At 52.7% G+C, this 26,875-nt stretch overlaps 3 protein-coding genes across 14 annotated transcripts in view; 2 read left to right on the top strand and 1 right to left on the bottom strand.

Moving 5' to 3' along the window:
• Window positions 1–36: 36 nt before the first annotated feature.
• PTCD1 (pentatricopeptide repeat domain 1) lies at window positions 37–14,967 on the top strand. 8 transcript variants are annotated; one of them, XM_027125821.1, is made up of 12 exons: window positions 37–144; window positions 270–367; window positions 2,341–2,842; window positions 4,496–4,636; window positions 5,142–5,213; window positions 6,146–6,364; window positions 7,142–7,243; window positions 9,082–9,783; window positions 10,708–10,824; window positions 11,523–11,705; window positions 13,412–13,586; window positions 14,839–14,967. In XM_027125821.1, exons 3-12 carry the CDS (start codon window positions 2,363–2,365, stop codon window positions 14,940–14,942), a joined length of 2,295 nt encoding a protein of 764 aa, XP_026981622.1. In that variant the 5' UTR covers window positions 37–144; window positions 270–367; window positions 2,341–2,362; the 3' UTR covers window positions 14,943–14,967. The 8 variants fall into 8 exon arrangements, with proteins under 8 accessions (XP_026981622.1, XP_026981621.1, XP_026981623.1 ...); XM_027125820.1 differs by having other exon boundaries at window positions 270–371; XM_027125822.1 differs by having other exon boundaries at window positions 270–371; window positions 13,412–13,590; window positions 14,846–14,967.
• Window positions 14,023–23,727, bottom strand: BUD31 (BUD31 spliceosome associated protein). Of its 3 annotated transcripts, XM_027125843.1 has the most exons (6): window positions 23,596–23,727; window positions 22,432–22,561; window positions 21,883–22,005; window positions 16,825–16,947; window positions 15,767–15,933; window positions 14,023–14,264 (listed from the first exon to the last, which is right to left on the bottom strand). In XM_027125843.1, exons 3-6 carry the CDS (start codon window positions 21,974–21,976, stop codon window positions 14,214–14,216), a joined length of 435 nt encoding a protein of 144 aa, XP_026981644.1. In that variant the 5' UTR covers window positions 21,977–22,005; window positions 22,432–22,561; window positions 23,596–23,727; the 3' UTR covers window positions 14,023–14,213. The 3 variants fall into 3 exon arrangements, with proteins under 3 accessions (XP_026981644.1, XP_026981642.1, XP_026981643.1); XM_027125841.1 differs by lacking the exons at window positions 14,023–14,264; window positions 22,432–22,561 and having other exon boundaries at window positions 14,986–15,933; window positions 23,596–23,722; XM_027125842.1 differs by lacking the exons at window positions 14,023–14,264; window positions 22,432–22,561; window positions 23,596–23,727 and adding an exon at window positions 23,462–23,574 and having other exon boundaries at window positions 14,986–15,933.
• A 274-nt stretch (window positions 23,728–24,001) lies between these two features.
• The window catches only part of PDAP1 (PDGFA associated protein 1), a 29,043-nt gene continuing 26,169 nt past the window's right edge, over window positions 24,002–26,875 (top strand). The window contains exon 1 of one of the 3 annotated variants that reach the window (XM_027125837.1): window positions 24,002–24,068. In XM_027125837.1, coding sequence (XP_026981638.1) covers window positions 24,056–24,068 — 13 coding nt within the window. In that variant the 5' untranslated portion in view covers window positions 24,002–24,055. The remainder of the gene's footprint in view (window positions 24,069–26,875) is intronic. The other 2 variants (XM_027125839.1, XM_027125838.1) reach the window with 2 other exon arrangements.

Below are 26,875 nucleotides of genomic sequence, written 5' to 3'. Positions count from 1 at the left end.
GCCGCTCCGCTAGGCCCGGCTAGCAGCTCGCCGAACGCCCACCTGAAACCATGCGCGCCGGGAGTTAGCGACGCGGACTGCGCCTGCGCAAGGTCTTCCGGACCGCGGAGACGGGTTCGCGGCGCCGCGGCGACGAGACTAGGGGTGACGCGGGGTCGGGACTGGGGGTGACGCGAGGCGGGGCGGGGGTGCCGTGGGCTTGGCGGCCGAGGTGGGGCCGCGTTCACTGGGTCGGACCCTTGGAGTGAGTTCCTGTTTGACCCTCACAGGGGCCCGGGCTCCGGACGAAGACTGACCAGAGGGGCAGCGAGGGTGACAGCCAGAGTCGGAGCCGGGGGCGTCCGCTGAGGAGACCGAGGCTCTAAAGGGAGGTGTGGAGAGGGGGCGGGTCGGCCTGAGGGTCCCGGGGAGCGTCCGGGGAGAGTCTGGTCCCCCAAGGGAGGACGGCGGCCCCGTGTCTCTAATTCAGGGGTTAGTAACTCGGGCGGGTTGACGAACTTGAGGAGGAAGGAATTACTCCTTTATTGTCTCAGTGTAAAATTTAGCAAGTCCTTCGGTGACTGACCGAGTGGCGTTCGCTCTGTCCAAAACGAAGTCGCGATTGCAAATGGGGATGAGTGTAAATGATGGTTGGAGACAGAGTATCTGCAACAAACTCCTCTCCAGTTGTCGCTGCTTGGACATGAAGATAGGACTTGTTATTTAATGCTGGAAAAAGAAGCATCTATACTAATAGAGCATAAGTTTGTTTTAAAGACATTTTGGTACCTATATCAATATCAGTAATTAAAGTTCTCTGTATTTTGATTAACATGTGTAACCCCTTTATTTAATGTGGTCACTTGAACACTTAAAATTACATACGGGCTCGCATTACGTTTCTCTTGGAGCTTCACCAGGTGCAGAATGGTAAAGGCCCTCTGCACTGGTGTCACTAGGGTGCTGGTCAAGAGAAGCTGTTTGATACTATTCATGGACTTGGGTTCAAAGCCAGCCAGTTCCAGAGCTAGTGGATCTCGCCCACCACACTGCTGCAGGGCCTCCAGCAAGTCAGTCCCCTCCCTGGGCCACAGATATTAATTTGTCCAACCTGCTGTCCCCTCTGAGGTCTTTCCACCTTCTAATATAACCAGACCTTAAAACGTGTTCATGCTCGTTATTCTGATTTTTTTTTTATTTGGGGAGCTTTCTTCTCCTTTGAATGAGTTTAAGTATTCATCTGTTTGGGGGGAAAACTTTTTGTCAACTGACAGAGTCCTTGAATTGGGCCGAAAGTTCTCAGAGTAGATAAAAACTTCCCCAAATTGTTTCTTAAGTAACTAAAACTATTCATATTCTCCCATCAAAATAAGTGCATGGCTCTGTTCATAGGGGGTATTCTGATATTTTTTTATTAAAGAGTTTCAAATATGTAGACCAGGATCTCTAGCCTAACTGTGCAATAGAAGTATAGTGTGAGCACGTACGTAATTTAAAATTTTTAAGTAGCCGCATTAAAGTTTAAAGATTGTGAAATCAGTCTCAAATTTTCTTTAGCCCAGTATATCGAAAATATTATCATTTCAACATGTAAAAAAATGTGTAGTTTACCTTCTTTTTTTGTACAAAGTCTTTGAAATCTGGTGTATAATTTACCTTTAAAGCATATCTGCATTTAGTCTAGCCACATTTCAAGTGTCAATAATCACATTGGACAGCACAGCTGAAGCCCATTTGCCCATGAATTTTGCAGAAGAGAAATGTTTAAGTTAACTTCCCTGTGCAGAGGCCCAGAATGCCAGTGTTTTTTCCTAATAAATGATAATGCTATAATTTTTTGAACACCTATTAAACCCCAGGCATTATGATAAAAACATCTCATTTAATCCTTATGGCCTTGTGGTAAGGTGAGTGTGTCTTGCAGCTGAAGGAATTGAGGTCCAAGAAGGTCAAGTAATGGGCCCAGTTACTCAGCTCTGGCCAGGGCTCAAAGTGAGCTCTGACTTGAGTGCCCAGTCACTTAGGTCGTGGCTCAGTGATACAGATCAATAGTTTAGGTGTATCGAGTGCTCACCATGCTGCACCTGAACGCTGGTATCTGAGATTGAATCATTGCTACGGTGCTGTGTGGGTGATGTTATAGTTAACCCCAGTTTATAGCCGAGGAGACAGGCCAGAGCAGTGAGTGCCCAGGGACTCAAGGATAGTTGTTTGGTGGAGCTGAAATCTGAACCTAACCCTAACGCTAGGCCTACTTTCTAACCTCAGGGCTTGTGCTTGTGCCCACCTTCTTGGTCTTCTTTCTGCCTTTTGTGACTATGAACTCGCGTTGACTTTCACTATTTTGCTGACCTATGCCAGGCCCTGGAGGGGAACACCAGAGATGGACCTCGTGAGACTCTCGCGGCTCTTCTACGGCCCCTGCCCCATGGGATTGGCCATCCTGCACCACCTTGACCCCCTCAGAGCCAGGTGGGCCGGAGGCAGGGAGGGGCCCATGTGGCCGAGGGCCGCAGGGCTGATTCGGCTAGCGCCAGCAGCCTTCAACAGCTCCCTCTCTCGGCTGTCCCTCGGCCCGCGGAGCCAGAAGAACACAGGCAGCCTGAGCTCTGACCCAGGCCAGCCCAGCCCCACGGCCACGCAGGAGGAAGGGGAGGAGGAGAGCTTTGGGACCCTTTCCGACAAATACTCCTCCCGGAGAATGTTCCACAAATCGACGGCCCAGTTGTATAACCTGCGGCTCAAGGAACAGAGTGGTGAAGAAGATGAGGAAGGGGGGCTGCAGCCAGAATCACGGCAGGGCCCAAGAAACACCCCTTGCTGGTACTTCTTTCAGTGCAAACGCCTGATCAAGGAAGGAAAGGTAGGGAACCTTTGGATTCTGCTGCTCCTGGCTCCTGCTTCCACTGTGCTGTGGTATTTTGTGATGGGCCGCCCAACCTTCCAGTCATCTCTAAAGGGTGGGATGCTGAGAGCTCCTCTCTCCTCTTTGTCTTCACTCCCCCCTCGGTGCTGCACCAGGCGACCGGCCAGCCTCCTGGCTTTCAGTGCCCCCTCCTTCATGCTGCTCCCATCTTCCTGTTACCAGCTCGGCCATCCCATGGACTCCCCATCTGTGTATTCAGCTGCCTCCTCACCATCTCCCTTATACTTACCCTCAGTGGCCTGCAATTTTTGTTCCCAACTTTGATTTCCCTACGCTTTCTTCATCTCACTCAATGGTAACCCCATTATTCCATCCGCCCAGGCCACATGCCTTCAGGTCATCTCTGAGTCTTCTCTTTCTCTCACCAGCTCTAGCTTCAAAATTTCTCCCGTCCTAACTTCTCACAAGCCTACCCCGGAATGCCCAGGCCAAGCCTTCTCCTTGCCCCCCTCAGCTATAACGACACTTGTCTCTGGGCTCCCCAAGGCTCTCTCCACCTCTTTCCAGGATGTGGGCTTGCAGCATGGAGCCATCCCGTTAAAGCAGAGAGCAGATGGCCTGACTTCTCTCTCCAGCTCTCCCAGTGTATTAAGTGACACTGGGGATGTTCATTTCCTTAGGTATTGATAACGACATTCCATTTATATTTAAAAATCTCTTGGAGGTATATGTCGAAGCTTTGGTGAATGAAGTGACAGGATGTCTGAAATTTGCTTTCAAAAATTCAGTTTGGGGGCTTCCCTGGTGGCGCGGTGGTTGGGAGTCCGCCTGCCGATGCAGGGGACACGGGTTCGCGCTCCCGTCTGGGAGGATCCCACATGCTGCGGAGCGGCTGGGCCCGTGAGCCATGGCCGCTGAGCCTGCGCGTCCGGGGCCTGTGCTCTGCAACGGGAGAAGCCACAACAGAGAGAGGCCCGCGTACCGCTAAAGAAAAAAAAAAAAATTCAGTTTGCAGGAGAAATGCAGGGTATAGATGAAACAAGATTGGCCAGACGTTAATAGGCATTGTAGTTACGCTATTCTCTTTACTTTTGTGTATATTTGAGATTTCCCATAATGAAAAGTTGAGAAATGAAGAGAAGCTGGAGTCCTCACAGTAGCTTATGAAGCCTGCAAGAACTGCCACCTGCCCTCCACCCCCCTTACCTCTCCGCCCGCATCTCCCCTCCTTCACTTACTCTGCTGCAGCCTCCTCTCTGCTCCCACAGCTCCCAAGCACACTCCGGCCTCAGGGCCTTTGCACTGGCTGTTCCCTCAGAGAGCCACATGGCTCCTTCCCTCACCATCCTCAGATCTTTGTTCACCTGGGCATCTCCCCTGCCTCTCAGGGAGTTCCCCCATGGCAGTGGGGCCAGGAGCTCTCACAGGTGGTGGGAGACTGGTAGGCTTCCTTCTTGGCCACCGCGAAGGCCCGTGGCTGCAGACCATGGGCACCAAGAGGCTGGTGGCAGAGGCCCAGGGTGGGTGTTTGTCTCCTGGGCAGGCCTGAGCTTGGGCTCAGCTAGGGTCCCCCAGCCTCAGTCTCCCTCCCTCTGCTGAGGGTCTCTGAGGTCCCCCCCGTTGTGTCCTCCCCCCACCCCTCTTCCCCAGCTGGCCGAGGCCCTGGACCTGTTTGAGAGACAGATGCTGAAGGAGGAGCGACTCCAGCCCCTTGAGTGCAACTACACCGTGCTGATCGGGGGCTGCGGGCGGGCTGGCTACCTGAGGAAGGCCTTCCAGCTCTACAATGACGTGAGCATGAGCCTGGGGGCAGCAGGGGCCAGGCTCCATAGAACATGGGCTTTGGGCCCCAAAAGAGCTGGGTACAGACCCTGGATGTGTCACCTGCTAGTGCATTACCCCCTCCAGCCTCAGTTTCATCGTTCATAAAATGGAGGTGATCTCAGATAACTACGTGATGACATGGAAGGTCCTCCAGTGCCTGTCCGGGCCATGGCAGGGCCCACCGGTCCCCTTCCTTTTCCACTGCTACTCCCAGTTAATTTAGTTTGTGTTCCTTTTGTCTCACTCCCATCCTCACGCTACACACAGGTGCACACATGCACCTTTTTTCCAAAGCTGATCCTTTGAGAAAGGGCTTTTATTTCTCTTGGAAGATGGTTTTACTTTATATTCGCCCACCTCTGGGGTGTGTTTGTCATTCTTAGAGCCAGGAAGCTGCTTCCCTCATGAGTCAGGAAAGAGCTGTGCCTGAGAGGACCATAGACTCTAGCAGAAGTATTCCCATCTTCTCCAGGAGCTGAGAACATCCTTTATTCCAGCAAGAATTCTTGGGAGCCCTAGTCTCGTCATTTGGGCCTGGCCCTTAGTAAGTCCTTAGGACACGCTGTGGAATACGTGAACATACATACAGAGCATCTGCCCTTCCTTGAAGTTGGGATCACCGTCTTCCTTTTTCAGATGAGGAAACTGAGGCCTGGAGGGATGAAGTGCCATGTCTAAGGTTACCTCTCTCTCTCTCTCGAGTGCTGGATTTGGGAGTGGAGCCCAAAATGGCCTGAGAACAGGGTTCTGTACACTCTGCAAAAGCTGGTCACCTACCCTCGGTCAGGTTGCCCTTCTCTGGGAAATAGCGAGTGCTTGGCTTTACCAGGAGTTTCTCAAACTCCGTCACCTGGAGGGCTTAATAAGCCCAGTGTCAGTCTGGGGTTTGTGACTCAGCGGGGGTGGGGTGGGGGACTATGACATGTGCTGCAGAGACGAGCTCCTGGCTGCTGCTGCTCCCAGGGCCTCTCTCCCATGATGCTCTCCCTCATAACAGCCTTTCGAGGTGACCGTATCACCCCCATTTTTCCAATGACGAGCTAACTTATGACCCCCTCAGGTAGTAAACGTTGGAGCTGGGGTTTGATTACCACCCTCCTCCACCCTTTCCCAGACCAGATCCACCCCATGGATCTTAACAGTCAAGGTGGCCTGGTCGGCCACAGAGCGGGAGCGTTGGGGAGACCCTGCTGCAAAAGCACTCCAGGCCCAGGGTGGACTGCTGAGCACCATGGGGAGGATGGTTTCTTGTTTGGAGCATCTGCGGTGCGGGGTCAGTTCCCAGAGCCCCTCGGGCTGAGTCGGGTTCAGAGAGCCCAGCTCTGCGTGTCACTTGGCTCTGCGTTGTCACAGGCCCAGCTCCCAGGCCTGTTCAGTGTGGTAGCACAGTCTTCTCTAGCTTCCTTTCAGGGTGGCCATCGTCTGTGCGTCGGGCTGATCCCAGAGCCACTTCCAAGTTTCTCCCTGTCTCCACAGATGAAGAAGCGAGACCTGGAGCCCTCAGATGCCACCTACACAGCCCTGTTCAACGTCTGCGCTGAGTCCCCCTGGAAGGACTCTGCTCTGCAGAGTGCCTTGAAGTTACGGCAGCAGCTTCAGGCCAGAAACTTCCAGCTCAACTTGAAAACGTACCACTCCCTGCTGAAGATGGCCGCCATGTGCGCAGACCTCAGGATGTGCCTCGATGTGTTTAAGGTGGGACATCCCTTCCTTCCTGCTCCCCATTTGGGGCCAGTCCCACATGGCAGGGTGTGAGGCTGTGTTGTCTGTGTTCCTCATGAAGGAAGGTTCAGGGGCCAATGAGACAAGCCCCGTACTGGGCTCTGGGGTTCACAGGTGAATCCCATGAGACCCTGTTATCAGAGGCCTGGGTCTGGCAGACAGAGGAGCCCCCAGCCCTGTGAAGGCGGTGGTTCGTGTGCTCTGCCGTGTGCAGTCCCGCTGGATGGGACTCCGTGGTGCCGTACCAGAGGGTGGGCTTCATGGTGCTGAAGATGAGCCAGTGCTCACTGAGGGGTCGTTCCAAAGGTCCTATAAGGCAAGTCCTGTGCCCTCACTTCATAGATGAGGAAACTGAGACCAGGGAGCATAATGCCTTGCCCACACTCCCACAGCGAGCCAGTGGTGAAGCTGGGATTTGAAACCAGCTCTGTGCAATGCCAAAGCCTCATGTACAGGGGTTAAAAGTGGCTGCTGGGGTGGCCTTTGCAGAGAGGCTGCAGAGAAGTGACCGGAGCAGAGCCAGGAAGAGAGGCCTGGGAAGGAGAGGAGGAGGGGGTGCAGGCAGCAGTTAGCTCTGCCCAGCAGCTGGTACTGAGCTGGCCCAGAGCCAGAGTCAGGCCCCACCTCTTCCGGAGGCACAGCCCTGAGCCTGACCTGGGGTGTCTGCCCTTAGCCAGCCCCATCGGGCCTGGGCCTTGGCCTTGGCTCTTCTGCAGATTCTCATCCGGCCCTCTTTGTTCCCTCCCCCAGGAAATCATCCAGAAAGGACATGCGGTCACAGAGGAGACCTTCAGTTACCTGCTCATGGGCTGCATCCAGGACAAGAAAACGGGTTTCCGATATGCCCTGCAGGTCTGTCCCGCCTGGCTCTGTGTCCTTTCTCTCCTGTTGCCCTGCTCGCTCCCCCTCCGTGTGCCTGTGTTGGGTGCAAGTGATGATCCTGTGGGCGTTACTTGAGCACTTGCTCCTGCCCTGTGCTGGGTGTTTTTATATTTGTGATCTTTTGGCCTTCCCAGAGCACGCTGCTCCCTGCGTTTTACAGATGGCAGGGAGGGAGGGCACGCGGAGGAGGCGTGGCTACTGCTCCAGTCGGGACACAGCCAGCCCACACTCTCCCACTCCGCTTGGTGGCTCTCTGTGCAGCCGGCCCAGACCCGCTGAGCTTACGGTCCTTGAAGGTTGTCCGACCCATCCCCAACTCAGCGTCTCTGCGTGTGGGACCCAGGAGTCAGCATTCAGTCCTGAGAGAGCCTCACGGACATTAAAGTTGAGACACGCTGCTCTAATCCCATCGCAGCGCCCCCCTTATCAAGTGCGGAGGCAGGATTAGCACTGGTACCACAGCTGCCTCCTCAGCTCCTCAGGGGTGGGAAGGACCTGGAGTTCACCAAAAGCTCTAACTTCAGGTGTGGCCCACAGACCAGCAGCCTCAGGCTCACCTGGGGCTTGTCAGAAATGCGGGGTCTCAGCCCCACACAGGCCTCATGCAGCCAGATCGGCATTTCAGCAAGATCCCCAGGGGGATGGTCTGCACAGAGTTTGAGCCCCAGTGATCTGGGGCAGCCCTGGACCACGTGCCTCCCCTCTGCAAACCCCCTGGAAACTGGCTGCCGGCCATCCCCTGGCTGCTTTATAGACAGGATCTGGTTCCTCCCTCTCTTTGGCCTCGATCTGTTCTAGTGAGAAATAGTCTATCACGCTAGCAGCTGGTTTGTGTCATGCACTTGTTAAACTGCTCAAGCTGGGTACCATAGCCCCGTTTTAGAGACGACGAGGCTGAGGCTCCCGGAGGTTGAGTAACTTGCCCAAGGTCTCACAGCCACTAAGAAGCAGAGCTGTGATTTGAATCAAGAATCCCTCCTGCCACGGGATAGCATCTGCGTCCCTGATAACCTCAGTTCTGTCAGTGTTCCCCATGGAGGTGGCTTCCCAGACCCTTGCCCTCCTCAGGACCCTGTCTGGTGGGCAGTGGCCCTTTTGCATGTGGCACCCACCTGGGCCTGGCCGGCCCTGACTCATAGGCACACTTGATGTGAGCTCCTGGCCGCTGCACGTGGCCTCCCAGTGAGCCTGCGGACAGGAGCCAGCAAGACCATGAGCCTCGTGGGGCATCTCGTGGCATCTTGGTTGGTGTCAGAGTGACCGCACGTGGTCATACTGCCCCCTTGAGAACTCACAAGTGTGCTAGACTCCTCGCTGAGGGGTGAAAATGACCTCAGCTTGAAGGGAGACAGGCCTGCCCGGGCCCACAGCGTGTGAGGTGCTCTTCCTGGCTGAGGCCCCCCTCCGCCCGTGCCCGCTCCGTGCTCTTGAGGCAGCTGAGGACGCTGCGTGGGGCAGGGCACACGGCAGGCGCTCAGGAAGGGCAGCTGCGTCCAGTCCTTCAGTCAGCCTGGACTCCTCCAGCACCGAGCCTCTCCGGCTGTCCCTCCCCAGGGGAGTGGGAGGAGGGCCTGGGAGAGCCGGAGAGATGGACGTGCGACACGGTTTTGGGGTGAGCCAGAGGAGAGGAGAAGCGGCGCCCCGTGGAAGCTCCCAGGCTCTGGGGTTCTCAGTGGCCCAGAGCCTGGCGTCTTTCCCGTGTCCCCCCTGCCCCCACGTTTGCAGACTGGTTGCTGCCTTGTGCTGCCTGCTCTGCTGGGGGCTCTTCGGAGCGGGAGCTGGGGGTGAGGCCTGTCTCTCCTTGGCAGGTGTGGAGGCAGATGCTGAGCCTGGGGCTCCAGCCGAGCCGGCACGGCTACAACCTGCTGTTGGGGGCAGCTCGGGACTGTGGCCTGGGGGACCCGGAGGTGGCCTCGGCGGTGCTCCTGAGGCCCAGGGAGGAGATGGTCCTGCTCCAGCCCCCGGCAGGTGGGCGGCAGGCAAGGAGGAGAGACGGGGTCGGGGCGGACGATAGCCTGTCAGCCAGGCTGCACGTGGAGGCCCTGGAGAGGCAGCTGTTTCTAGAACCTTCTCAGGCACTTGAGGGGCCTCTGGAGCCTCAGGAGGCCGGAGCCCGCGGCAAGGCCCAGCCTGGGGTGGAAACCAAGGTGGAGCCTGACCACGCTGTGGCCCCTGCGGCCCCGGTGCCGCCTCCCTGGGGGCTGGAGACCAACCTCCTGACCCCCGGGGCGGTCTCCTCGGCTGTGGTCTCCTTTGGGACCGTGACCACTCCAGCCGACAGGCTGGCCTTGATGGGGGGCCTTGAGGGCTTCCTGGGAAAGATGGCGGAGCATGGGCTTCGGCCCGACATCAAAACCCTCACGCTGTTGGCGGAGGTGGTGGAGCCCGGCACTTCCGCAGAGTCCTCGCTACTCACCATCTTGGACGCGCAGCAAGTGGAGGCCGACCTGACCTTCTTCAACACGCTGATGAGGAGGAAGAGCAAGCTGGGCGACCTGGAGGGGGCGAAGGTGAGGGGCGCAGGGGAGGCACAGGGCTCCCGCCTGGGCCCCTCTCCTTCCCCCTCAGACCCTCCCCTGCCAGGTGTGTCAGCAGTTCCTGTGAGAGGGGCGCAGACTGTCCGGAGCTCCTGGGAATCAGGTGGTGAACCAGCCATACTCCCCGCCCTCCCAGAGGGGCCACCCTTCAGCCCCGCCCCAGCCTCATGGACTTCCTCACACTTATTGTGCTTCATTCTGTTCTGAGAGCTTCACATCCACTCGTTTCTTTACTGACCACAGCAGGAGGCTCCACTGGCCTGTGGCTTTCCTCGTCTCACAGATGGCGACGTTGGGGCCCTCACGGGATTTTTGTCCATTCGTACAACGTATTTCTGTGTGATGCCCCTTTTGCCAGAAGCTCTGACCTGGGCTCTCCTGAGAGCTGACAGAGGCAGCCTCTGCCTTCAGGCCCTCAGAGCAGAGCACAGCTTTCTCTAGAGCCCCTCCCTGGGCCCCGCCCTGACCCAGCCATGTTGAGCGGGCACCCTCTTCCTCATCTCCTGCCCGGGGGCTCCCTCGGCCCTCACTTCCCATGCTGTTGTCGGCTTTGTCTCCTGCCCTGGACCACAGGACCGCCATCCCCTGAGGCCCCTGGTGCTCGATGGACATCGAAGGCAGGGATGGATGGTGGCCGGGAGAGGAGCAGAGGGGGCAGGAACATGAAGGGCATTCGAAGAAGGGATGACCTGTTACAGACAGGCGGGCTGGAAGGCAGGGAGGACTCGCAGAGCAGCTGAATCCTGGGGAGCTGGGCCAAGGCCGGTGCCCAGTGTGGTCAGCAGAGGGAGCCACGAGGCCTCAGAGCAGAGCCGTGCCCTGGCGCCTCCAGCAGAGAAGGCTCTTGCCAGGGCTGCTGGGCTACAGCTTACGGTGATGCCACGTCTGTCCCCACAGGCACTGCTGCCAGTCCTGGCAAAGAGGGGAATCGTCCCTAACCTGCAGACATTCTGCAGCCTGGCCATCGGGTGCCACAGGCCAGGGGATGGCCTGCAGCTGCTTGCAGACATGAGGGTGAGCGGGCCCGGGCCCAGGCAGGCCCCGTGGTGCTGAAGAAGAAAGCTGGGGTGTTGGGGGGTGAGGGGGCCCTCCCGAACCGTCCAGGCCTCTGCCCTCAGGGTAAGCTGTTGGGGGCGGGGCAGGGAGAGTGGGGTCTCTCTAGCTGCAGTGTGGAACGGTCAGTGGCCCAATTTGGGAGACAGGAAACCCTGGTGAGGCGCTGCAGGAATGGGCGTTGAGGGCCAGGGGTGTTATGATTGCCAAGGTGGTGGCCGCGGGGTGAGATTGAGGGGTGGGGCAGGTCTTGGCCCCAACCCTCTAGAGGGATGGAGGCCATGATGGGAGCAGGGAGCGTACCAGAATTCTCAAGGGACAGGGGTGCAGTGAACCACAGGAGGTGGTCTCCTGCCCTGATGTGGTTTACTGCCTGAGCCTGTTGATCTCTGAGAACAACCCTCTACTTGCGTCTAGGTTCTTCAGGGCTGAGAGGGCGGGGTCCTGAGTCACCTGGGATGGACCCACAGAGCGGGGGACGTGGAGCGGGGCATACAGCCCGTTGTTGCCACGAGGTCCTGCCCTTCTCGTCCCTGGTGGCTGGTCTGCAGAGCAGGCCTGACTGGCAGGGTAGCTCCCCAAGCCCGACGTGCCACCAGTGGCCTCTCTGTCCCAGCCACCACCATCATCTTGCTGATGGTGTGTCTGTGATGTTCCAGAAATCCCAGATGACCCCCAGCGCCCACATCTACAGCACTCTCATCAACGCAGCCGTCAAGAAGCTGGACTACGCCTATCTCATCGACATCTTGAAGGACATGAGGCGGAACAGGGTCCCGGTGAATGAAGTGGTCATCCGCCAGCTGGAGTTCGCAGCCCAGTACCCACCCACCTTCGACCGGGTAAGTGCACCAAGCTCTAACATGCCCGTCGTCTCCCTAACCAGCGCCACCCACACCCCGCCTGGTTCTGACCTGCTGGGATTGGCATCCTTTTGCTTTAAACTGTCGGTGGCTTCCCTTGGGGAAAATGCCAAACTCCTCAGACTGCGGCCTGCGAGCCCCTGTTCACGTGGCTCATTTCATCTTAGGCCACTCCTCCCTCGGTTCACCGTCAGTCCCACGGCCTCTTCCCTGCCTCAGGGGTTTTTGTATTCCATCTTGAGTAGGCTGCCCTGCTTTTCACATGGCTGTGGTTCCTTCTCATCTGGTAGGTGTCGGCTCAGATGGCTCTTTCTCAGAGGTGCCCTGCTGGCGGCCCCCATACGAGCACTATTCCTTTTCACCATGTTTCACAGTTGGTAATTACATGCACACGTGTGTGACTCTTCCCTTGAAGAGATTGTAAAAGCCCCTAGAGGTGGAGACTGTCTGCTTTGCTCACCTGGGTCCCTGGTGCCTGCCTGTCATCTGGCGCCCAGCATAGATTGTTGTTTGTCGAGTGAATGGGGACGGCAGGAGGGCAGCGATAGAATCTGATTTGTAATGGCCACTTCTCTCCTTGCTGTTCTGAGGATATCAGGCTCCGGGGCTTTGGTTTTTAGGTCCGCTGAGTCAGACCCTATGCTGAGCACCTCCAGAGCAGCTGTGGCCTGACTGGGAGGGAGACAAGTCGGCCAGGACACACCAAGCCAGGGGACGTGGGGTCAGGGACGGCTGTGCAGGGGGGATGCTTGAAGGCTTAATAAGAGCTAGTGAGACAGCAGTGGAGAGTATGCTGGAGGGCATAGCTGGGCATCTTTGAACAGCTGATTATCTTACGGATGCCTCAGAGTTCTTTAAATATTCTGGACACTAGTCTTTTGTTGGTTTCGTGTTGCAAGAATCTTCCGGTTGGGGGGTTGTCTCTTCACTGTGTAGGGCCCACTAGGGGTCTTCTCAGGTTCAATCAACAGTCACCAAACTACCAGAAGCCTAAAGCTTATTGTATTCAGTCATACATTCATGCTCCCTTATGGTGGACTTATTTCTATTTGTGATCATCAGGTTTTTGCTTCACGTACTTTCAGGCTCTATTAGGTACAAGTTTAGAATTGTTAAACCTTTTGAATCAACCCTTTTATCATCATGTAGTAACGGTTTTTATCTCATACGTTTTGTCTGTTTTTCCTCTGGTCTTCTCTGTGTTCCTCTACCAGCTTTCTCTTGGTGTCTGCCTGGCATGTCTTGTTTCCTTTCCTTCTTCCCTCCTCTCCTGAGACCTCTGCAGCAGTGCTGAGATGACAGTCAGAGGGAGGCAATGCCTGTGCCGAGCGGGAGGCGCTCAGCAGGCTGTGGAGGCACAGCTGGTGGCGCCCAGCGGTTCTAGCTGTGCAGGGCTGGGGTGCCATGCCTGGGTATATAGGAGCACAGCAGCAAAGACTCAGGAAGGATTGTTAGCAGATGAGAGAGAATCTGGGTCTGCCCCATGGTACAACTTTGTTTCTTTACTGTACACTACTCGGTGCTGAGCAGCTTTTCTGCCCTCTCCCTTTGACCAACTGGAAGCAAGAACAGCTTCCCTGAGCCCTGAGCCAGCTGCCATGGTTTGGGGTCAGCAGTAGGTAATATGCAGTGAGTCTAATCGTGGCCCCTCTGAGCCTTGGAACCCCACGCTTTTCCAATTACAGTACAAAGGGAGAAACACCTACTTGGAGAAGATTGATGGTTTCCGAGCTTATTATAAGCAGTGGCTGAAAGTGATGCCAGCAGAGGAAACCCCCCACCCGTGGCAGAAGTTCCGGACCAAACCAAAGGGAGACCAGGACACCGTCACTGTGGCCGATGTGGACAGAGGCCCTGGGGGCAGGTGATGGGGAGACCCTGGGGGACCTCCAGCAGAGCTGGAACAAAGTGCATGGCCTTCACACGGCTCTGCGGGAGCCCCAAGAGTCCCTTTCATATTCAAGACACGTGAATGTGCCGTGTAGCTGCAAGCTTGAGGGAAAGGTCTGGGCCACAGTAAGAGCTGCAGCTTTTTGCAGGCATTGGTCTGAGGTGCCCAAGAAGTTCATGGCAAGTCCAAGAGCAGCTTGGGCCACCTTGGTATGTCATCTTAGGCCCTCCTCGTCTGAGAGGTTGCCACCCCCATCACTAATGAGGAAAGTAAGTGCTCAGGGTCACACAGCACCTGTGAGGTGGAGTTAGGATCACGCCTTAAGGGAGACTGGTCTCCAGGGCTTGGCACTGTCCCACTGGGTTCCACAGACTGCTGGCTCTGAAAGAAGGCAGGCAGGACCCAAAAGGTTTACTAGTTTTATTTCTACAAATCACAGCTGATGAACACCAAAGCCTTCACATGTAGAGACCATGCTCCTACTCGGGCCTGGGGAACTGCTCTGAGGAAGAGCCGCTCCCAGGAAAGGGTGGCGTGACAGGCAGAAACCTGCGCAGTCCAGAGTCCAGGGCGGAGAGGGGTCGGGGCCGATGGCCTCAGCCAGAGCAGCCCCGGCAGCCGCAGTGCGTGCACTCGATGATCCGGCCCTGCAAACAGAAGACAGCTGAGACCCCGTGCCCCTGCCACGGACCACACGCCCACACGCAGGAATCCTCCTGTGGGAAGGGTGGCCACGGGACATCCACTCCCCATAGGACACTCCTCAGAAACCCTCTGCGACAGTGCTGGATGGGGAAAATTCGGTTCCCTCGTGAACATGGAAACAGCTGCTGTTGACACTGCAGTTACTTCTCTATGTGGATTTAATTTATGCAAATTCAGTGTACACACTTGCTCCCAAAAAAGGAAAAAAAAAATCTGTGTAAATGATTCTTGTTATTCTGCGAAGCACGCAGGACACACCCTACAGTGAGCTGGGGGTGGGTCTGCTACCGCTCAGGGGGCTCAGCGCCAGAGGCCTCAGGGCCGCCTCTGGGCTGGGGAACTTTCCACTGTGGGCTCGGGAAGAAGAAGAGTGTGTACTTGAATCTGTGTGGCAGCGGAACAGTCTTGTCCCCCAGGCCAGGTGTGGCCTAGTGTCTGGCCGGCAGGGGAGCCCGCCCAGCAGACAGAAGGCCCCAGGGCAATGGTGTTTATTTTCCTTTTTCTTCTTTTTTGGAGGAGCAAGACTCTGGTCTAAGGAAACAAGATCTGATGGTGAAACCCAACTAAATCTGAAGCAGGCTCTGTTCTGGCCTCAGGTCTGGGGCAGGAGCCCCAGCTAGACATCACCGTGGAACCCTGGGGCTCTTGGAGGAGCAGGGCTTCTGCTGCTCTGCCCCCCTTCCTGCCCCCGCCAGAGACCAGCAGCAGAGCTGCCCCTCAGGAGGCAGCCCGTGCTCGCTCTCCACTGCTCCACATGCCCGTCCTTGAGCTTCCAGATGGTTCAGGGGGACAGAGCTGCCTGCTGAGCCGAAGCCCTACAAGCTGTAACTAGTGCTGCAGTGTGAAGGGACCTTGTGACGAGGGACGGTGTGAAAGAAGACATCTGGCCTGACATCCCAGCGGGGCCCATGGCGGTCAGCCGAGGGGCCACGCTCAAAGGGCGCTAACGGCCAACAGCCCAGCAACCCTTCTCTGCTTCCTGCGGCTCCACTTCAGAGGCGTATGTGTGTGGAGCCGAGCTACTGCACACCCAGCCGTGTTCCCCAGCCGCCCAGGAAGTTCTGGCAGGAGACATGGTGATGCTAACATTGAAGTGTCCCTGGGAGGAAAAGGAGGCCTGGAAAAAAGGGCGGCTGAAGGGCAAGCACTGGAGGGAAAGGGACAAGCTCCTGCCGACTGGCCGGTGGGTATCATCACCCCCATTTGGTTAAGTGAGGAAAGGAACCCAATAACTTGCCCAAAGGAGGAGGTGAGACTGGCCCCCAGATGTAAGATAATTACTGCCAAACTCCCTGGCATGGATTCCTGACCAGAGGGTCTCACTGCTGGGGGGATGGCCAACCACAAAACAGAACAACATAAAACCCCTTGTGGTCAACTAGGGCAGAACCCTGACAGTAATATCCCACCCAGTCGTCAGACATGACAGGGGTGGAGACATTACCACTTCCAACTTGCTTTTGGGGACCCGGCAAATGCAGTTCGTCCCAAAATTGGTGTCCCGTGTCTGAATGCACCGCAGGCAGCATAGGTTCTCATATCCCTGCTTTTTCCATTTTGCGATTAGGTTCTTATCTGCATAGCCTTCTTTAATACAGTATTCATACAGTTCTGTCAAAAAGATGGGGAAAGGGCATCAGACCATAGTATAACAGAGCTCCCGGGCTTCCCTGGTAGCGCAGTGGTTGAGAATCTGCCTGCTAATGCAGGGGACATGGGTTTGAGCCCTGGTCTGCATGCTGCGGAGCAACTAGGCCCGTGAGCCACAACTACTGAGCCTGCGCATCTGGAGCCTGTGCTCCGCAACAAGAGAGGCCGCGATAGTGAGAGGCCCACGCACCACGATGAGGAGTGGCCGCCGCTTGCCACAACTAGAGATAGCCCTCACACAGAAACTAAGACCCAACACAGCAAAAATAAATTAATTAATAAACTCCTACCCCCAACATCTTAAAAAAAAAAGCCTTCTCAGATTAAAAAAAAAAAAAAAGTTCCCCCCACCCCTGGCCCATTACTACCCACCCTTAAAAAGAGTATTTAGCCAGGGGCTTCCCTGGTGGCACAGTAGTTAAGAATCTGCCTGCCAGTGCAGGGGACACAGGTTCGAGCCCTGGTCCGGGAAGATCCCACATGCCGCGGAACAACTAAGCCCATGCGCCAGAACTACTGAGTCTGTGCTCTAGAGCCCGCGAGCCACAACTGCTGAAGCCCGCGCACCTAGAGCCCATTCTCCGTAACAAGAGAAACCACTGCAATGAGAAGCCCACGCACAGCAACAAAGAGTAGCCCCCGCTCGCTACAACTAGAGAAGGCCCGCGCACAGCAACAAACACCAAACGCAGCCAAAAATTTAAAAAAAAAAGTATTTAACCAATATTGGCCTGGCCCCTCTCCTTTTTTTGGTGGTAAGAAACATCATGACACTTGCTGAGGTTTCAAGAATTAAATAAATCTGAAAGCTACTCAAGTTGGGAAGCGTCAAGAGAGAATTTGGCCAATTACCTCTGCTTATGGCTTTTCGCTTGTAGAAGAGGTCAAAAATATAGCGGGTTTTCTGGTGATGGATCCTAAAGATGGGCCACAGAGATTCCACTTTCCTCTTTCCCTCGTGAGGTTCTGTTTCAGCTGGAGAGAAAACACATGTGTTTGTTTTTTGGGGGATAGGGTAGTCTGCATAGGATATAGTGTTATTTTTTTAATAAGTAGGGATAAAGAATAAATCCTTTGTACCCACTAGGATGGCTATAATCAAAATGACAAGACAGTAATAAATATTGGTGAGGATGTGGAGAAATCAGAATCCTCACACACTGCTGGTGGGAATGTAACATGATGCAGCTGCTATGGAAAACAGTCTGGCAATTCCTCAGGAAGTTAAACAGAGTAACCACATGACCCAGCAATTCCACTCCTAGGTATATACCCAAGAGAACTGAAAATGCGCTTGCACACAAAAACCTGTACATGAATGTTTGTGGTAGCCAAAATGTAGAAATCACCCCAGTGTCCATCAACTGATGAATGGTTAAAATGTAATCTATCCACATGCTGGAATATTTTTCAGTTATAAAAAGTAATGAAGTACTCACACATGCCACAACATGGATGACTCTTGAACACATTATGCTCAGTGAAAGAAACCAGTCCTCACAGACCACCTATTGTATGACTTTGTCTATACAGACAGGAAGTAGATTAGTGGTTGCCTAGATCAGGGAGACACGGGGAAATGGAGAGGGAGACCCCCGCTAAAGGGGATGGGGTTTCTCTGCAGGGTGATAAATACTGTAAAACTGACTGTGGTGATGGTTGCCTAACTCTGTGAACACACTAAATGCTGCTTAACTGAATACTTTAAAAGGCTGAATTTTACAGCATATGATTTATGGCTCATTAGGGCTGTTTTTTTTTTTTAAAGATGAAGCAAAAGGTAAGCCCCATGACTTAAACATTAATTGCTTTAAATTAAAAATGCCTTTTAAATTAGATAAATTAGAAAGCAAAGGTTTTAAAAAATCAAAGACAACCTCTGTTAATACCCGGGTCTCTATCCTTCCAGACCTATTTCTCCAGCATAATAATTTCTCAAGATAATTCCGGACCTTCAGATGGGCATTCTAATAATCTTTTAAGGCACCGCTAATTTCATTTCCCAACCAAAATTGTTTAGGGAAAAAAGAAAAAGACAAGCCTGAAAGTTCTTAGCATGGCGAGCCTGCAGGAAATAATGGCTCCATCAAGTCATGTAGGATCAGGTAGCAGCTTGCACCTGCCAAAAGGCAAGTCTTTCTCTTAGCGTTACAAGCTGATCTTTGTCACCTCTTCTTGGTTTTTAGGGCAGAGGAGAAAGGTGAGAAGGGTTAAGAAACCTATACCTCCATTTCTCCGACACCGAGGCTGTTCTATTACCTAGAATTTGTAATTCAGCTCAATAAACAGGATTCTGTGATCCAAGTCAAAGGCAGGTGTTGAGGACTCAGCAACACTGCGTGTCTGCTATGGGCGAGGCCATGCTCCAGGTGCCCAAGATATGGCAGTGGGCAAGACACAGAAACCACAAAGCCATGATCTGAGAAGGAAGCAGATCAGCCCCTGGTGGTTAAGTGGTAACGGCCACAGAAAAGAAGGGAACAAGGAAGGGGATGGCGAGCAGGGAAAGAGGGGGACTGCCACTTCATACTAGTCATCAAAGGAGACATCCGCTCAGAGACCTTAAGAAACAAGACGTGCAAGGTGGGCTGGGGGGGTGGGCAAAATGAGTGAAGGTGGTCAAAGGGTACAAACTTCCAGTTATAAATAAGTCCTGGGGAATCTATAGCATGGTGACTATAAAGTTAATGATACTGTATTGTATATTTGAAAGTTGCTATGAAAGTAGATCTTAAAAGTTCTTATAAGAAAACTATGTGAGGTGATGAGTGTTCACGAAACTTGTAATAATTTCACAATATAGTCATATATAAAATCATGTTGTACACCTAAAACAATACATTGTATGTCAATTATATCTCAATTTTAAAAAAAAGAGAAGAGGGGCAAACGTGTACAAGGCAGAGCCAACACCAATGTAAAGGCCCTGAGGTGGGACTGTAACTGGGAGTCAAGGGACAGCAGTGTGGCTGGGGGCTTGGTGGGCTGGGGGAGGTGGGGGGTAGGGGACAGAGTTCAAGGGGTGTGGAGAGAGTGTGCTTGACCTGGAAGGCCACAGAAGGACTTGATTTTGCTCTGGTAGGGGAATGAACCACCGCAGGGTCCTGAGCAGATGATGATGTGATCTGATGTACAACCTAAAGCCCTCACCCTGGCGGCCCCGTGGAGAAGACTGCAGGGCAAGCAGAAGCAGGAGGCTGCTGCAGGCACCCAGGTGACAGGTGAGGGTAGCCTGGACCAGGTGGTGGGGTGGAGGGGCTAAAAGGAGACAGATTTTAGATTCGTGAATTCTCTAAGGTTTCAATAAGGATAACTTCAAACATACACAAAAGAAAACAGTATACTGAACTCCCAAGTACCTTCCACCCAGCTTCAACAATTAACATTCAGCTATTTGTATTTTATCTGGTTCTCCCTACTTTTAGGAGTTGGGGGAACTGGAGTATTTTAAAATGAAACTTCTAGTGTTGAGTCAAGGCTGGAGAAGACATTTGTTCATCGGAGTCGAGAGTGTTTCGGAAAGCCACGTGACTAGATGGGATGACTGAAGGAAGGGGGGTGGGGGCCATGGAGCTCCTCAGGCTGCCATCCTGGACGTGGAACCTTCCTGTGCTTTTGAGTCATCTCTCAACATTTTAATTGTAGCATCACCCACATTTTAAAAATTTCTTTTTGGACCCATTTTCACAAGCTCATGTGAACATTCTTGGATATCATTTTGTACAGGTTCGCACACACAGTAGAAGGCAGCTTTCAGTGGGCGATGTGGAGTCCTGCCACTAGGAGGGTATGAAAAGAGGCTAGAGGTAGGAGACACTGTGGCACAGACGAGACTTAGGTTTCTGCCTCTTTGCTAATGCCCCAAACTGTCTATTAACTTCAAATTTCAATTAGTTTAAAGTACTTGTAAAAGCAAAGTTATTTATAAGTCCTGGTTACAGTCCATGGAGATAGCGCCTTTATTTCTCAGTCACCCATAAAAACCCCTGCCACACATAACTTCCCCCATCTCTGCCCCATAGTCCCTATAATCAGGCTCTTTTTGTTTGGGGACTTACAGGGCAACAGTGGCTATACAAAAACTTGAGTAGCAAGCTAAGAAACATACAAAGAGCTGGGCAGTTGTGCTGGCTAGGAAGTAACAGGGACAAACTAGGAGAAAACAGGAATTTTCCTTCCTAAGGTAAGAGGACCAACTGCTTCAATAAGTGTGAGTTGTCCTGTAAATGGCCCTCAGATCAGAAGGACAGGCCTGGCAATGCCACTGGCTTTGGGCCTTTGTGGGCCCAAGGCTCCTCCATGGCCTAGGAGTGCGGCCACAGATCCCACAGGCAAAACTTGTGCGGAAGGCTACAAACTGGAGGCTGGCAGCCTCCACCAGCCTGAAGGCTGGCTTTGTTTGGCTCCTCCCACAGACACTTTTTTTTTTAAGTTTGAATTTTAAATTAGAAGACTTCACACAGAAAAGCTGAATTTCTGCTTATCTTGGAAAAAGAAAAACACTCAGCAAATCTGGCAAAGCTGAGGCTGCATCCCACATGGTAAATGGCCCTGGGTGAGTAGCAGCTTCTCCCCACCCCCAGAGCTCCCTATTGTTCCCAACACTAAAGCCAGCTCTGGTACCACCTGCCATCCACTCTGTTTTCTTTATAGTGGAAGCGAGAGCAACATGAAACTAGGTCTTAAAATCTGTGTATCAAAAATGGGAAAGCAGAGAAGAACTATATGCTTAAATAAAAACAAGAGAAGGAATACTTCTTTTGACGGTAAAGAATATCACATACATCTAAATGCTCTCCCTCCAAAAAGTCACCCCTTAAAAAGAGGAAGTAGGTTTATTTGCAAGGACTCACAAAAATCTCTTCTATTACAGCAATCTCTAAGTTCCTTTATGTTGAATAAAGATCTGTTTGGGGAAGAAATCTCTCAGCCCAAAATGACCTGATTACTGCAAGTTCTGGGTATTTAATAGAAGTTACCTGATACAGTCAGCTTCGAAGGAAGCAAAGTAACTTAACACTCACTACTTATTGCTAGAGGTATGGCTTCATAATAACAAAGGTTAGATTAATTAGCAAAAACCTTAAAAAAAAAAAAAAAGATTGCTTTAAAAAGCAATTCAGGGACTTCCCTGGTGGCGCAGTGGTTGAGAGTCTGCCTGCCGATGCGGGGGACACGGGTTTGTGCCCTGGTCCGGGAGGATCCCACATGCCGCAGAGCGGCTGGGCCTGTGGGCCATGGCCGCTGAGCCTGCGCGTCCGGAAGCCTGTGTTCCGCAACGGGAGAGGCCACAGCAGTGAGAGGCCCGCGTACCACAAAAAAAAAAAAAAAAGCAATTCAGTAAGTGGTTATACTGTGATAGGGCCAACAGATGCTTGTGGCTTCAGATAAAATTTCCCAAAACTGCACACTACACTGACTCACAAAGTGCAGGATCACACAACATTTAGAGGGAAGTGAAGATGGTGCATTCTGGAAAACTGGTAGATGATGCAAAAACAAAGTGATGATGAAAACAGAGACTCATAAGAAAAATCCAAATAAAAATGTTTCAGAAAATTTGGAAGTGAAAAAGAACAGGATTTCCCAAGTAAATATATTTTGTATGATTTTAAATATACCTCTAACCAACACAGCAAATAATTATAGGTAGACTACTTGATCTATACTCCCTAAAGCTCTTATATTCAAAAACATTTTTGAGGACCTTTTCATTTGTATCATCTTACTTTCTGGCATTTATAGTATTCCTATCAGTTAATAAGCAAACAAAACATGTCAGTGTCAGGAGGCCACAGTGGTACAGCCTGTCTCTTCTCATTTATCCTTGCATTTATGCCTGGCCCCTTGAAGCATGTAAGCCTGTGACCCTTGGACACAGCCCACTCAGACAGGAACTCCTAGACTCACCTTCTCTCATCTTTTGATCTAATTCATCCAATGTTGGCTCGATCAACTCCCAGCCATCTGGGGGAGCTTTCCGGCTTCTTTTGACTTTAGGCATTTTTTCCCCAGAAGATAATCTGCAAGGATCTGTGGGGAAAAAAATTAAAAGAATTGGTTGCTGAGCCTCAGGTCCCCAAAAGACTTCACAAGCCACAACTCTGGTGCACACTCACGTCCCTAAATCTGTTTCCTCATCTGTAAAGGGGGGATAATAGAATCTACTTATGGGGCCATTGTGAAGATTAATTATAATTATATGTAACATGCCTGGCATTTAATGTGTGCTTACTAGATTTTTGCTGTTATCATTAACTGACATCAGCTATGAGCCTGTCCCTGTACTGAGAACATAGAACAAGGAATAGGACACACACTGTCCCTGAGAAGGTGATATTCTAGCAAGGAAATACAAAGTGAAAAGGGAATTACAACACAGTGTGAGGAAGACTATGGTTGGGAAAGCAAAGAAGATGAGTGTTTAAAAAGGATAAAGACAGTGTGAAACCAAAGTACCTTAGGGTCTGTTTCCCAAGAGTGTATGTAGCAGAAAGAAGGATCTCTGGTCTCTTCAGTTACAGGCTTAGGTTCTTGGCCAGCTGTGACTTTGGAGAGGTCACCTTCTCTCTCTGGTCCTCAATCTTGTCTATAAGACGAGGACAGTGTATTAGCCGGATGGCCAAAGTCTCTTAAACCCAACAAACATACTACATAAAGGAAAGTCATGTAAAGCCCAACGACAGACCAGTGCAAATCTACATAGCAAGTCATTTTTCAAACCGCATAGCATTTCCTAGGTGGCAAACAGAACTCAGGTTAATGATCTCATCTTTAAGCATAGCAGACTCCTCTCTTCCAAGTTCATTGAGTTCCTCCCCGCTGTAGGGGGCCTGACAAGTTGATGAAGCCCCGCCCCTCCCTTTCATGAATTCTCCGTAACAACCTTACAGATGAAGATCAAACTACAGGAGGTAAACTCAGGGTCGCACACAGCTGGGAACTGGAAGAGTCCGACTCTAATCGGGGGCTCCTGACTCCCAAATCAGCGGTCTTTGCACTTGTCTACCCTGCTATGAAGCTAGAGACGGATGGAATCTGGTCCCTGTCCCAACGCGCAAGGGCTGGGAGGACAAAGACACGGGAATGACCACTCTACTAAGACCCAGGGAGATTCGAGGGCCTGGCCCAGCCGGGGAGTCACAGGAGGCGTCCCAGGGGAGGTTAACAGCTAAGAAGTAACCAGATCAAGGAGAAGAGGTGCGGGGCCGTATAAGAGAGGTGGTAGCGCTCGGAAGAGGCGGCGAGCGGAAAGGCGTTCGGAGGGAGGGAAGACGTTACAGCCTGGGTTGTAGGAAAGGCTCAGAGACACGGCTGCATCTGAACGGGGCTTACGAGAACACGCAATATTTAGACAAAAAAAGTTCCAGGCGGAGAAAAAAAAGCATGGAAAATAAAGGGGGAGAAAAGCCTAGAAGCAAGGGAACCCCCCAAATCTCTCATCCCTTCGGCCGAACGAGCAAAGCGCCGCCTCCTCTCTGGAACTCACTTCGACCTCCCGGTCCAGAGGCCCGAACCCGTCCCAGTTCAGCTGTTCAGATCGCCCTTCTGAGCCAATGCAGACCTCCGATCCCTGGCCCCAGCAGTCACCAAGTTACTCGAAAACAGACGAGAAACACTCACCACGTCCTCAGTAGCCGTCGGACGCCCCTTCTCTATCGCCTGCCTCCGCTTCCCAACTTATCCCTTCAGCATGAGGTCCTCGCGGAGCCCCGCCCCACCTAGCGCAGAAATTGCGTTATCTTAGGTGTCCGCAGCTCTGCCTGTACAGAATTCCAGAGCCACTGTCGCCTTTTGCCCTCACTTCCCGGGGGGTGACTGGCAGGCTTACGCGCTTCCCCCGGAGCGGGGCTGGGGGCTCTGTTGCCCAGCAGCGCGCGTGCGAGCCTAGGCTCAGGCGGTGCGTGGGACAGTCCTGCCTCACTGAGGTACCCGGTCCTAGCGGCGCCGACGTCGGAGGCGTCGGCTGGCTGAGTGGGGACGGGGTCAGAGGGGAACTGGTCGGGCGGAAGAAGTCGAGCCCGAAGTATTTCCGGTTCCGGTGTCAGTTAGAGGCGCCGCCGCTGCAGCCGCCGGAGCCGCGATGCCTAAAGGAGGTGAGGGGCGGGCGCGTGTGGCCCGCGGGCCTCGAGGAGCAGCCAGAGTCCAGCTCCTGTTGTCCACTCAGCCCGCGGGCGCCTCGGAGGGCGGCACAGAGGGAGGACGTCTGCTCGGACTGAGGGCCAGGCCTGGGCCTCGAAGCCCAATTGTCCCGCTGGGGAAACTGAAGAGCGTGGTGGCCTCGAGCCACTCCCTCGGGGGTCTGAGGAGACTCGGAGGCTCTGGGTCCTTGGCGATCCGGAAGGCCTATCTAGGGCGCCCTTCTCCCGGCCTGGGGGCTCTGAAGTTTCCTCCCACTTTCAGGCTCGCCGGGGACTGAGTCACCGCATTCGCGCGCCAGTGCCGGACCCGCCTGCCTCGCGCGTAAAACGTGCGTCCTCCTGGGTTCTGGGCGAGCCAGGCCTGCCTCTTGCGACCTAACTTGATGCTCTTCAGCCTGGCCGACCTAGTTTTGACTGCCCTATTCGAGCGGCTCGATGTGTGCCTTTCAGCCAGTCGCTTAACCTCCCCGAGTCTTAATTTTCTCACTTGCAGGTGGGGTTGTGATTGTACCTGCCTCACAATACTGACGCGAGGTTTTAACTAGGTAACCCATGTGGAGAGTGCATCGCGGTGCTGGATAGTCGCTAAGTGCCCAGTAATAATTAACTACTGTTAGTCGTTAGACTTTGCCAGTTCCTTGGCCAGGAGCGTAAAGGATCCATGGCTTCCCAGTACGTTGTAGACCATCCTCTATCTGCTTCCCCCTTAAGGTCAATAGTGCTCGACCCGAAGCCCAGCTGTGTCACTGTCTAACCTTATGGCCTTGAACAAGTTCTTTAACTTCTTCCAGCCTGTTTTCCTCATCTGGAAATAACTCTTAGCTTGGAGAGTTCGGTCGGGATCGTAAAACTAGAGCACTCGCCGTGCCTGGCTGGCTCCTGGCGCAGAACAGATGTTCCGTTGATATTGGTTGCTCGTGTGTTACGTTGGTTAAGATGCGTCAGCCCACAGGGTTTACAGAGCTGAATCTCTTTAAACTTAGGTCTGTATTGGTTTATTCTGTGGTAGGAAAAGCCTTGTCTTCTCTGTGTTCCCCAGTCTCCTGTTCTGCAGAAGGAGGGATACTAAGGGTACCTTCTGGCTCCAGAATTCTGGTTCTAAGAGTCCTACTTAATAGATGCTTTGAGCCAAGGTTGGAGGTTACAATGAGAAAATCCTAAATATGGATTCTTGTTTAAACGACTTGGCTTTTTGGCTTGTGAAAGCTTTATGGGCAGATAAGGTTTACATTTCTTGCTTGTGTTAATTTGCTTGAAAAGTAAAAGAGAACATGAAGGGACTTCCCTGGGTCCAGTGGCTGAGACTCTGCGCTCCCAATGCAGGGGGTCGGTTCAATCCCTGGTCAGGGAACTAGATCCCACATGCCGAAACTAAAGGCCCAGCGCGGCCAAATAAATAAATATTTTAAAAAGGGAGAGAGAGAGAGAGAGAACATGAAGATGTAAGTAACAGTATAAAATTCTCCAAGAGAATTCTCCAAGAGCCAAGGACCAACTTTTGTTTCTGTTATGAAACCTGTGAAGCTTTTTTTAAAATTTATTTTTGGCTCTGTTGGGTCTTCGTTGCTGCGCGCGGGCTTTCTCTAGTCTCAGCGAGCGGGGGCTACTCTTCGTTGCGGTGCACGGGCTTCTCATTGCAGTGGCTTCTCTTGTTGCGGAGCACGGGCTCTAGGCACGCGGGCTTCAGTAGTTGTAGCACACAGGCTCAGTAATTGTGGTGCACGGGCTTAATTGCTCCGCAGAATGTGAGATCTTCCTGGACCAGGGCTCGAACCCGTGTGCCCTGCATTGGCAGGCGGATTCTTAACCACTGCGCCACCAGGGAAGCCCCCTGTGAAGCATTTTTAAAGGCATGGAAAGCTTCTGATAAGAGTTACTGTAGACCAAGCTAAGATCATTATCGCATAGCCAAGCGTGGGGGATGAGAACCTATAGTAGTCAATTTTGAGTTGTTCCTGTTACTTAGAGTGTTAAGAGGGCAAGAAAAGATGTTGACTTTTTGGATGGCAAACTTGATCTCTCACAGTAGGACTTTGATGAACATAGACTGAGACACCCCTGGGAACCCTGGGTAGTCATTAAAAATGAGTGGTGTGGTCTGCAGCAGCCCAGTTATGGCTCTGCAGCTGCTGTTTAGGAAATCATGGGACGCCAGTATCTCTGCTACTGGCTCTGGAGTCCAGAGCAGCTCTGGCTGCCTAATTACAGATTCTCTGCTCTCAGTGAGAGAGTCACGAGATACCTGGTGGGCTGCAGCTTCCAGGAGAGGTGGAAATGGATCCAGGCCACAGCCACCCCAGCGTTCTCCAGGACCAGCTGAGGGGGTGCCACCCTTCTGTAAAACTGGCTGATGGCTTTAGCAGGGGTCAGTCTAGTGTCTTGGCTCAAGAGGGTCAGACTGTAAAACTGATTATCTGTGATGAACTTTAATTGCTAGTCACATTTTTTACTCTTAGAAGGTAGTCAGTTTTATTTTCAACTTTAGATAACTTTGTTTGCCAGTTGTGTTTCTTAGTCCAAGCATGAGAAATTTTTCCTTTCTAGGTTTTAAGTTTTCTCTTTCTACCATACATATGACTTAGGTGAACGTGAAGTATCTTATTATATTCCCTGACACCTGTAGTAAATCGCCGATGTGACCAGTGGCTTTGTTTTTTTTCCACACCAGGTGCTATATTAGAAGACTACCAGTCATAGCAGACATTTTTGTGGTGCTTGTCCAGTGCCGGGCACTGTGCCAACATCTTTACATATGTTAACAA

This window comes from Aethalodelphis obliquidens, unplaced genomic scaffold, assembly GCF_003676395.1.
Source record: "Aethalodelphis obliquidens isolate GAN/ISIS:26980383/991018 unplaced genomic scaffold, ASM367639v1 scaffold30, whole genome shotgun sequence".
Taxonomy (NCBI): domain Eukaryota; kingdom Metazoa; phylum Chordata; class Mammalia; order Artiodactyla; family Delphinidae; genus Aethalodelphis; species Aethalodelphis obliquidens.
Note: the sequence above shows the minus strand (reverse complement) of the source record. Positions and strands in the feature narration are given on the sequence as shown.